At 62.1% G+C, this 11,373-nt stretch overlaps 1 protein-coding gene across 1 annotated transcript; it reads left to right on the forward strand.

Moving 5' to 3' along the window:
- Positions 1-136: 136 nt before the first annotated feature.
- Positions 137-7,502, forward strand: LOC142830813 (phospholipid scramblase 2-like). The gene is made up of 7 exons (XM_075938144.2): positions 137-578; positions 1,941-2,015; positions 2,423-2,615; positions 2,894-3,005; positions 3,922-4,021; positions 4,573-4,631; positions 5,456-7,502. Exons 1-7 carry the CDS (start codon positions 161-163, stop codon positions 5,480-5,482), a joined length of 984 nt encoding a protein of 327 aa, XP_075794259.2. The 5' UTR covers positions 137-160; the 3' UTR covers positions 5,483-7,502.
- The last annotated feature ends 3,871 nt before the right edge of the window (positions 7,503-11,373 follow it).

An 11,373-nucleotide genomic window follows, 5' to 3' on the forward strand; every position in this document is an offset into this window, starting at 1 on the left:
GGACGGGAGGGGCGCTGGCGGGGGCCGAGTGAGCGAGGGGGCTGGGGCACAGCTGCAGCGTGGAGCGAGGGGCCGGGGAGTTTGCAGAACAGGTGCCTTCCCCACGCTGAGCTCCGCTGTGCTCCAGCCCGGGGCCTGCCCTCGGCGCTCGCCCCTCGGGATGGCATCTCCCTTCGGGCACCTGACGCGGGAGAGGCACATCCAGGCTCTGGCACGGCCCTCCAGGCAGAAGGAAGAGGCTGCAGGTCCCTGGGCCGGGGGGACGCCCCCCAGCTGGGAAGACACAAGCCGGGCGAACCCAGCTCAGGAGCTGGCCTTCGGGAGCAGCCGGAGGAGCCCGGAGCCGGCGCGGAGGGCTGGTGCCAGTGCCCCTGGGAGGGCCGAAGAGGAGGCTGCTGGAGAGGAAGTCAGGGACTCGCCTCTGCCGCAGCGGGGCTGGCAGGGCAGCCGAGCCCGCGGAGGGTGTCTGGAGCAGAGCTGGCAGCGGGTTTGGGAGGACGCCGACGCTCCCCCGCCGGGGCTGCAGGCGCTGGCCGGCGTCCCCCAGCTGCACGTCACCGCCCAAGCTGCGCCACGCGGTAAGGTCCTTGCGAGGCCCCAGCCGGCACGGCCCAGGGAGACCCCAGCACCTGGGGGGGCTCCGTGCCGATGGGGACAGAGCCCGTCAGCCCAGCTCCTCTTCACAGCAGCCCACCATTCGGGGCGGAAGCTGCTGCTGCCTGGCAGGGGCTGGGCTAGAGCCTGTCAGCCGGGCGCCCAGATCACCACAGCCAGCACCTGCCAGGCCTGGGGCCAAATAGTGCCAGGCCCCCCCAGAGCAGATGGGCCGCTTCCGAGGGGCAGAGCGGCCCCTAAGCTCGGCTCCAAAATCAGCCTGGCCCAGGCAGTGACCAGCCCCGGCCCAAGCCCAGCACAGAAGAGGGGCAGAGCCCCCAGCAGCCAAGCGGGGCAGAGGGAGGGAGGGACGGGGGCTTTGCTTTGGGAGAGGAAGCACCAGGCACCGCTGTACAGCCCGGGCCCTGTCCTGCTCCACGCAGGCGAAGGCCGAATGCCCGGCCCCTTCCCGGGCAGGGCACTTTGTGGGGTCCCGTCCCAGGAGCAGGGATCCATGTGCTGGTACGTACACGTTTAACCCAGGCTGGCGAGTGCGCGCTGGGCCCAGCGCCCTGCCTCAGCCCCGCGGCCCTCAGCATCCCCAGGCTGGCTCCAGAGACAGGCCATGAGCACCCCCCAGACCACGCCTGGCGACAGGGCCGTGAACTCCTCTCTCGCTCCCAGACCGGCCCTGGCGATGGAGCCGTGAACTCCCCACTCCTGTTCCCAGACAGGTCCTAGTGACGGAGCCACGAACATCCCCTGCCTGTTCCCAGACAGGCCCTGACGAGGGAGCCTTGAACATTCCCCTCCCCTTTACAGAGGGGCCCAGGCGCTGGAGCTGTGAATATTGAACTCCCGTTCCCAGACAGGCCCCGGTGATAGAGCCAGGAACATCCCCCTCCCGTTCCCAGACGGGCCCTTGCGATGGAGCTATGAACATCCCCCTCCCGTTCCCAGACGGGCCCTTGCGATGGAGCCAGGAACACCCCCCTCCCATTCCCAGACAGGTTCTGGTGACAAAGCCGTGAACACCCCTCTCCCGTTCCCAGACGTGCCCTGGAAATGGAGCTGTGAACATCCCCCTCCCATTCCCAGACATGCCCTGGAAATGGAGCTGTGAACATCCCCTTTCCGTTCCCAGATAGGCCCTGGGACAAGAGCCATGAACAACCTCTCCCACTCCCAGACAGACCCTGGCATCGGAGCCGTGAGCATCCCATTCCCAGGCGGGCGCTGCCTGCCGGCCCTGTGTGGGAAATGCCAGGGCGCCAGTCTGGCTAGCGGGTTTGCCGCCTTGGCCAAGGGTGGGCGCGGCTCAGACGCGGCTGGTGTGACTGTTGCAGGGTCCGCGGGGCAGCCCGGGAGGACGTACGTGGTGGGCACCGCGCAGGCAAAGGGGCTGCTGGTAGCTATGGAAGGTAACCGGTCCCTCCCCTCCTGGCCTGTTCGCCCCCCGCTCGGTGTCACTCGCCGTGGGGAGGGGCACAAAGCCCTCCCAAATGGGGGGAGGAGTCTGTGTCGGAAGTCATAGAAAGGGCAGAGCCCATCCTCCATCGGGTAGCATCTCCCACCCCCTGCCAGCCCCTCCTGCAGCAGGGCCCGCGCTGAGGGTCTTGCTCACATCTCACACCCCCTCTATTCACCCACCCCCCAGCATTGGCGTGCAGGGCCCCCAGCACCTGCCCTTCCCCCAGCATTAGGGCACAGGGCCCGCAGCACTGGGGTGAAGGCCCCCCATTGCGTGCCCCTCCCCAGCACTGGGGGGGGCAGTCTCTCCCACATGCAGTGGCCGCCAGGTCTGCCCGGTTCTCTGTGCCCGCTTCAGAAACCAGCCGCTTGTGCCTGCACCTGTGTGGCCCTGCCCGCGCCTGCCGCATCCGCCTCCGGGACACGCAAGGCCAGGACGTCCTGTGGCTGCAACGGCCCTTCCGGGCAGGCACCAGCTGCCTGGGCTGCTGCCAGATGGAGGTGCGGGTGTTCACCGCCAGCGACCAGCTCCTGGGCAGCGTGCGCCAGAGGTGAGGGTCCCCTGGGCTCTGGCCCCAGGGCTGGGGCAGGGATTGGTCCTTGCCGAGACCCCCATGTGGGCGAGTGGCCGGTGGGGCAGCAACCCCCTGTGAGGCTCCAAGGCACGGCCACCAGTGAGTGGAGTCTGCAGGGGCAGATGGACCAGGGATCGGACCCTGCTCTGAGCCCAGCAGTGCAGCCCGTGGGCTCTCGCCGCCCCCCTGGCTGGCACGGGGCTCTCTGCCCTGCCCGCGGCCTGACTGTACCACCCAGCCTGTTCTGTGTCTAGATGGGGCCTCCTTGCCCACCTCTGGGATGTGTGCGACCCCCACGGCACAGGGACCATGAGGGTCCGAGGCTCCTGCATGGCCAGCCGCTGCTCCTCCAACCAGGAGTTCCAGGTAGGGGGGCGGGGGGGCTGTTGGAACAGGGCAGCGCGTCTCCCTGGGGCTCCGGCAAACACAGATGTTTTGGGGTGGATGGGGGGAGGGGCTTCTCATGTTTCCTCCCACCCAGAAGCTGCCAGCTGCCCTCATTTCCCCTGCAGACAGGGCCATGGGGGCGAACCAGGGCAGGCTGCAACATGAGAGAAGTAACTGGTGCAAAATCCACCAGCACCCACCCCATGAATACTGCCTCCAGCTCTGGTTGCCCCATTTCAGCCAGGATATAGCGGGACTGGGACAGGGAAGGGCAACAGAGATGAGGAGAGATTACAAGCAGGGTCTATTCTGTTTACAAAGGAGATGATTTGAGGGGGAGGGCAGTATGACAGAGGTCCATAAAATAATGACTAGTGTGGAGAAAGTACATTGGAAAGTTATTTCTCCTTCCCATAAACACAAGCACTAGGGAGCTACCCAGTTTAATTACTAAGCAGCATGTTTCAAACAAACCAAAGGAAGTATTTCACGCAACACACAATTAACTTGTGGAACTCCTTGCCAGGGGATGTTGTGAAGGTCAAAAGCATAACTAGGTTCTACAAAGAACTGGAGAGGTTCATGGAGGACAGAGACATCACTGGCTAGTAGCCACAACCCCTCTGACTGCCAGAAACCGGGAGTAGAAGACAGGGATGGATCCCTCCATACCTACCCTGTTCAGAACGCCCTTCCCCTCCTCCAAGCTCCGGTCCTGGCCATGGATGGAGACAGGACCCAGGGCAAGATGGACCATGGTCTGACCCAGTAGGGCAGCACTTAGGCTCTTGCGTGGTCTGGAGACGACCCCAGAGCCTTCACCGGGGATGTCCCCAGCGCCAGCCATCGCAAACACGGTTTTGGCACTGACGACCTGTCCTTGCCCCCTGCCCAGGTCACCTCCCGCACTGGCAGCCCCCTGGCCGTGATCTGGAAGAGGTGGCCGGGTTTCAACGAGGACCGGAACATGGACCACGAGTTCTTCGGGGTGGACAGTAAGTGGGGCACGCAGAGCGGGCCAGGGAGTGCCGGGGCCTCTGGGATGGGCAGGCTGGCCGTGCTGGGGGGGGGGGCGGCAGGGTTCAGAGCTGGCCGTGCTCTCCGCAGCGCCCCCCAGCAGGACACACGGCTGCTGTCACTCCAGAAGGGTCCTGGTGCATCTCACCCTCCCAACAGGCATTGCCCAGGCACAGGTTTAATTTCCAGGTTCAGTGGCTGCCCCTCCTCCAGCATCTGCCCCCAGGGCCCCTGAGCTCCAGCAAGGCTGGGAGAATGGCCTGACCCACAGAGCCAGCGGCTGGGAGGGTGCTCAGCGCCCTGCTGTGTCCAGGCCACCGGAGACCAGGGGTCCTCTCAGATGCCCCAGGCCCTTCCAGGGAGAGGAGCCGGCGGGATGCTCACCCCCGGGGCAGCAGAAGGTCCAGTGTGGGGGCGGGGTCCCCCAACCTGCCGCTGGGGTGAGACGTGGGGCTGCTGGGGGCGCCGGCAGCGACCCCGGCACCGTAGCCGAGCTGTGGGCAACGCGCCTTCCCGCCCTCTCTGGCAGTTGCAGCAAAGCTGGGGGCAGAGGACACGGCGCTCCTGCTGGCAGCAGCCTTCCTATTGGTAAGTGCCGGCAGCCGGCCCCGTCCCGCTCACACCGGCCCCCTGCTCGCACCCGGGCACGGCCCCTCCCAGGCCTCCCCTGGCACCCGGGCTCAGCTTGCCCCTCGCAAAGGGCTCTGCAGAAGCGGCCTCGGCGGACCCGCCTGGCACCGCGTCGCTTTACCCGAGCTCCAGCTCGCTGGTTACACTAGACCCTCGGTAACAGCCAGCCCTGCCAGCCTCCCCAGCCCCATGCTGCCTGCGGCACACACCTGGGCTGGTGCTACCTGGGGGGGTCTGTGCCATGGGCACTGGGCAGGATTCACTTTGCCTTTTCCTTGGCCCCCACATCCGCCGCCAGCTGTCCTTTCCCCTGCTGGCCTTGGCTGCCCTGTGCACGGGCCCCGCCCCACGGAGCCTGCCGACTCCTGCCTGGGCCGAGCCCCTCAGCACCTCACCCAGCTGAAAAAAACCATTGATGCCCCGACCCAACATCACGTGCCTGGAGCTCCGGGGTGGGGCTGAGGATGGAGCTTTGGGGCGTGGGAGGGGGCTCCAGCTTGGGGGGGGGGGCGGAAGGGACTTAGCTTGGGCAGCTCCCGGTCAGTGGTGCGGGGAGGGGGGTGGGGCTAAGGCAGCTTCCTGCCTCTCCTGGCACCACGGACCACGATGCCCCAGAAGCAGCCGCTGGAAGGCTACATCTTCCCCGCCCAATTGCGTGGCCAGGCCACCCAGCAGGGGCAGCGGAGCCCGGTCGGTGGAACCCACGGACACATGGATTAGTGGGCGGGGCAGGGCTTTGGGGCAGTCCCACGTGTTTGTCACTTCTTCTTGCCGCTTCCCAGAACTTCATGTTCTTCGAGATGAGCTGAGGAGGCCCAGACGAGACCTGCTGGGAGCCCAGCCGCACCAGAGACACTGGACCAGCCCAGCAGCTCCACCGGGCCTCCTGGACCTGCCTGCGGGGGCAGGATGGCGCTCAGCCCCTGGCTTCGCAGGCGTGGGCTTCGCAAGGCAACGGGGGAACCTGGCGTCTGACACGCTTCCTGTGTCGTAGGCTGCACTCCGCCCCACCCCCAGTGTGTCTGAACCCCTCCCAATCCTCAGTGCAACGTGCCTGCCCCATTGTATAGTGGGGAAGCTAAGGGAGGTGCCCCAGTCACACAGGAAGTCAGTGGCAGAGCAGCGAACTGACGCCTAGTCTCCCAAGTGCTAAGCTAGGGCTCAACCACTAGGCCACCCTTCCCCTCCTGGGTCACTGTAAAAGCCAGCCCCGACTTGGACTATTGCTGAGCTCCTGGCCAAGCAGCCACACATGCTCTTTTCACCCCTTGAACTCCGCGGTACCGTGCTGGGAATCCGTGCCAGCCCCAGCGCCACGAGGACAGGAGGAGGGGGGACGGCTCGAACCCAACACAAGCTGTGGGAGTGGAACAAGGCGAAGCTTTTAGACCCGCAGGAGTGCGCCAGGCTCGGTCCCCGGAACCTAGCGGGCACCCTAACTCGTCCTTCCCAACGCCCTGCCAGGGAGCTCGGTTCCTGACGCAGGAAGCCCCGGGGACTGGTATAGGCGGTTTCCCCGTTCAGCCAAGGAGAGGGAGTTTCCCTTTGGGCTGATAGGGGCTGGGCCGGTGCGGGTGGAAGAGGGAGGATTTAAACCACCCCGGGAGTCATCTGGGGAATTGTTTCCAGAAACATACAGGTTCCAGAGCTCAGCAGCCCCGTGCACAATTGCGGGTGGAGGGGGTTGTAATGCGCTGGGGGCTCTCCCCACCGCAGAGGTCAGACCGCTGAACACAGGCCCGGCAGTGACCAACGGGCGCAGCTGTACGAGCGAGCGACGGGCGTGACCAGGCTGCAGGACACTGGGCCGGGTGCGCACGGTAACAGACGAGCCTTGCTCTTGCTGGGATGGTGCAGATCAGCTAATTAGCCAGCTCTCCCGTGACACAAAAACAGGGACCGGCTCACTAACCCTGCTGGCTGCCTGTCTACCCACTAACTAACAGCAGGTTCTCAGAGGCACAGGGCAAGTGATGGGGAGTGTTTCCAAGTGCCACAGGGTTAACTTGCAAGGCAGAGTTCCCACCTAGCCAGACCGCGCCCAGCTAACCCCACCCCAGGCACGGTTTCTTGGCCTCACCAAAGTGCGTAGCTTCTAGCGCAGACCTTGCTGCAGCACTTGGGTGTAGACGACCAGGGTGCCGCTCAATGAACTTCATACAAGCAGGGAAGGAATTAACCAGGCTTCTAAAACCAGCAGCCACGTGGCTCAGAGGGACGTGAAACAGCTAACTAAGCCTGAACCAGCATCAGCCCCATTTTATAGGGGGTAGCCAGTTATTCACAGGGCCATCAGTAGCCAAACCAGGAGTCCTGGCTCCTAATCCCCGGAGCAAGGTGACTGACTCCCCAGGAAAATGCAGGGTTGACCTGTAGCAACAGTGACTCCATCTCCAGGTCAAATCTATTTGCCCTCCCCCAGAGCAGAGGGCCCATCCAGCAGCAGTTGGAAAGACCAGGTGCGTTCAAAGGAGCCCCCCCCCAGCTGTTTTTCTACAGTTCCCTTAACCACAGCAAGGTGATGGCCCAAGGACCTTACCAGTGACTGTGTGGAGCCCCGTCTCCCAGCTGCCTGCTACCTTTCCTGCACCAGAGACAGATTTCACTCTGGTCAGCTAAGAGGAAATGATGAATTTCCCCTTTAAGAAGGGGAATTCTGGGTAAGTTACCAGGTCTATAAAAGGGCATCTCAGGCATCTCTCTGACAGACAGTTGGGTTTCTTGTAAGCAGGGCTGGCCTTCCAGGAAAGGGGACTTCTTGTAATTGTAATAAATGGAGAAACCTGGCTTTTTCTCGCACAGCCTCTCTGTAAAGCTTCAGGTGCCCTTGTGGGCCTGTGAAACAGGAATATCTGGGTGCTCCTGGTCTCCCTCCTGAACTATGGAGAATCACTTCTTCCCGGATCACGCTTATTCTACTGTTGCACATGAGGGGGTGGTGAGGACTAGTGGTCAGTGTCGGTGCCCAAAATCCTGAGCCCCTTTCTCTGCATGTGGCTTTGATGGTGTATTACTTGCCTCCTCCCATCTCAGCAGGAACAGCAAATCCCTTCGGAGCAGGTTGGGTTGGAGCCTGTTTTCTACCGGTGGGAGAACCAGCATTTCTCCCGCAGTGCTTGAGCGTTTTCTCTCCCAGACTCGGGTCGGCTACAGGAACTGAGCAAACGCAGCATGGCGGGTTCCTCGTTGCCAGGCTCCCTGCCTTCGCTGGCTGGGAAGCCTGGCTTGTCCGGGGCCCAGCACGCTGGCTGCTCTCTGGCATGCGACACGTCGTTCCCAAAGCCCGACCTGACGCTCCACCAGCTCCTCGTGCCGCTGGCTGGTTGCTCCTGGTCATAGAGGCACCCTGACGCCCTCCTGGGATTGGTGCAATGCCGCCGTGACGCTCTCTCCAGCGGGAGCATCCTCGCGATGGGGCGCTGGGGGAAGGGTTGGCTTGTGGCGCACTCAGCGAAGTCCGAAGAGCGGGTTCTCCGTCTCGTTCTGAGCGCCGAGAGCCGTGCCGGTTCCCAGCGCGTGCAGCGTGCTCCCTAGGCTAGCCGGGCTCTCGGGAAGGTTCTGGCTGGTGTATTCGCTGTGGAGCCAGGGGCTTGAACAATGCCCTGGCACGCAGCATCCCCAGCCAATTGTTCTGCTGGGCAGGCATGTGGCAGCGTTTTGTACCAGCTGGCCCCTTTTCAAGGCATGTGGCTTGTGCAGTCTATTTATACGGGCTTGACCTGCCAAGACTACCGAACCCGCATGACCCACTGGCTCCCAGCTTGCAGCTCTCCGTGGGTGATTTAGGTGCCCTCTGCTTTCTGACAGCTGCTCCGATGGTCTCACACCGGCCCCGCTGCCGCCATCGTGCTCGTGGGCCTTTGGGAAGACAGTTTCCATAAGGGGGTGTTGGCTGGCGCAGAGGCTGGTACGGACGCTCCAGGGCCAAACCAGCCCCCATTTGGCTGGCACAGTGTGGATGGCATCAGTGCCAGGGCTTTCAGAGGGTATCGGGTACGCTGACCTAGGGGGCAAGGAGCGCTAGGTGGCTGACTGAGCTCCTGCCTGAATGGGCATTGGTACAACTTCATCGAGGCATCGGAGTCTTTCAATCCATCCCACCACCCCAGCTCTGCAGCAGGGCCCTCGCCCTGCCAGCAACTCTGCCCAGCCTTTCCCCCGGGCCCTGGTTTGGTTGCCCAGCCTGCCCGAGCTTGGGCCTGCGTTTCACAGGCACTGAGCGCTCACAGGCGCCATGCGCGGCAAATCAAGGGAGGGTGGGGCCGGAGACAGAAGGAAGCCGAGACCATGGGGCTGATTTTCAGGGGGCAGGGCCCTCCCTCCTCCAGCTAAAGATGATGCAGAGACGTTGGCCAGCTCTGGGACTGCAGGAGCAAGTCCTGCCTGGGCCTGTCCTCAAGGCCCCCCCAAGGCATACACAAAATACGTGGCTGTATGGTGCACCTGAAAATTTGGGGCACCCCACATTTTTGGGTGCCCTTACACAACCAGGTGTGCTTGTATGTTCACGGCTGCTGCAGGGCTTCCCCCTGGCCCCTCCTCCACGTGCTTGCGGTCAGCAGGAGCAGGCTAATGAGGGCTCCCTGCTGCCAGACTGGGGGCAGAGAGGTGCCCTCGGCCCCTTCAGCTCTGCTCCAGCCACAGAGACACCCCTGAGTCTCAGCAAGCAGTGCGGGGTGGGAGGAGGGAATCCCCAGACTGGAGCTGCATGGGGGAAGGAAGCCCCAGGCCCTCTGCAGATTCATGCAGGGAGGGTTGGTGGAAAGGGAAGAACCTAGTAAGAGCTATGGGGGGAGGGATGTACCTGGACCCCAGCAGAATCGGGGGGGGGGGGGGGGGCATCAATTGCATAGGGCCATAATTTGTAAGGACAGCCCTGCCTCTCCTTCTGCAGCACGGGGGTGGAATTGACAAACACTTGAACGAGGCACAGGAGTAGGGGGAGCAGGTTGGCTCGCAGGAGGCACAAGGGGCTTTTCCCCCAGGCAAGGACGACACTGTTTTGTGAAACAGCAGAGACACGAGGGCAGAGCAGCTCCCCGCCCCGCTCCCGGCCCTTAGTGGTGCTGAAAAGGCAGCAGAGGCTTCTTGTGTCTTTTGCTAGGAGGGGATTTGAAAGCTGGCCCGGGAGGGGCCTTTTCTACTCTAAGGGAGGAGAGTCCCAACAGGCCACACGTTTAGTCTTGCAGGTTTTTATTAGTGCAGCAAAACAGGCTACAAAGGAACAGCCCAGTCGAAACACGCGTCTCACCAGCCACCATGACGGACACGTCTCCGTAACGCCCCTGCCCTCTCCCCAGAACTGCCTTCATTCGGAGCTTCCTCGATCAGTTTTCGTAGGAAAAGTCCCCCCCCCCAGCAAACTAATCGCCACCTCCTGATGATCAGAGCAGAGGGGACGGAGGTTTGGAGAGATCTTTGAACTGAAACACAAAGGAGCCGGGGAAGGAGACACACAGCCATCCAACCCCCTGGCAGTTCATCCAGGCGGCTCACTTTAAACAGCATTTAAGCCGAGCGGCTGCTCCCCCAGCAGAGCTAACAGTAAGCCTGCTCCTGGGGACAGCCTTCCGCAGCGTGCGTCCGAGGGGAAAAGCCTGAAAACACATAAAATAGCAATGCTGGACTCTGTGCACAGCTGGGACTAAGAACAGGACTAAAACCTTAAGCACTGTCATCTGCAAAAACGCTCAACGCAACATGGCTCAAAGGAGCCTGCAGAGAGTAGCTCAGACGAGCTTATATTGCCAGAGTGTAATTATGACGGAGAATAAATCCCCCTTACAAAAACAGCAGGACAGAGTAGTATTGAAAAAGGAGCATTTTAAGTGCTGCCGCTCTGGAATGCTACCTGGCTGTATCAGGCAAAACAAGCTGCCTCTGGACTGGATTCATTGTTTAAGAGATGCCCTAGCAACCGATAGTGGGTAAACAAGCAGCAAGAGGTGAAATGGGACAAGGTGTCCTGAAAAGTGCAGCTCCAGAGAGAGGGGCTAGCCCATCCCGCCCCGCTTATAGAGAGCGGGCAGCTGGGGATTTTCATGCCGACTGTTCCGTGCCAATCCAGCCACCCTGTGAAGGGGCGCGCTGCCCAGGCAGATCAACGGCGGCTATTTTTTATTCTTGCTCAGGAATTGCAGGCGCGGCTCTCCTAGAGCCTGGGACGATGGTAAGCGATAGCAGGAGGAAGAGCACGATTTCCAAAGACCCACATTCGAGTCTTAACCTGCAGTTAGCCTCGGAAGAGAGAAGTGGCTAAAGATCTCTGCAAGTAAATACCAGCCGCTGTCTGCCTTGATTCCCATGTGCCACACCCATCACATCCCCTGCTTCTTTGGGGCACTGCACAGCAGCTCTCCGTCTTTTCCTCCAATTTGACTGAGGGCTCCTCCTTCAGGCCGGCCAGGGAATGGCTACGTTTTTGTTCAAGTGAAAGTGTCAGCTCAAGCAGACAGGGAAAGGCTGGAGCCCTGAAGGAGCAGCACTGGGGGTGGCAACAGCACTAGGCAAAAGAAAGACTTCATTCCCGCTGTAGCTGTGGAGTCAGGGTGTGTTCTCAGCGAGCAACCGCACTGGGCCAATGCTAGGGACACAGCTGTGCCTAGCCCTATATCCCCTAGCACAGTGTTTCTCAACCAGTGGTTCAAGTCCCCTTAGGGGTACTGGAGAGAAGCCAGAAGTGGAGGGGAGGGGGTACATC

This window comes from Pelodiscus sinensis, chromosome 10 (genome assembly GCF_052426305.1).
Source record: "Pelodiscus sinensis isolate ZL-2025 chromosome 10, ASM5242630v1, whole genome shotgun sequence".
Classification (NCBI taxonomy): Eukaryota; Metazoa; Chordata; order Testudines; family Trionychidae; genus Pelodiscus; species Pelodiscus sinensis.

Bases quoted from the DNA above. Each gene is read 5' to 3' on its own strand.
- LOC142830813 (XM_075938144.2), top strand. From the start codon at position 161: ATGGCATCTCCCTTCGGGCACCTGACGCGGGAGAGGCACATCCAGGCT. The intron at 3,006-3,921 runs GTAGGGGGGCGG...CCCCCTGCCCAG, and splicing joins CCTCCAACCAGGAGTTCCAG to GTCACCTCCCGCACTGGCAG. The intron at 4,632-5,455 runs GTAAGTGCCGGC...GCCGCTTCCCAG, and splicing joins TGGCAGCAGCCTTCCTATTG to AACTTCATGTTCTTCGAGAT.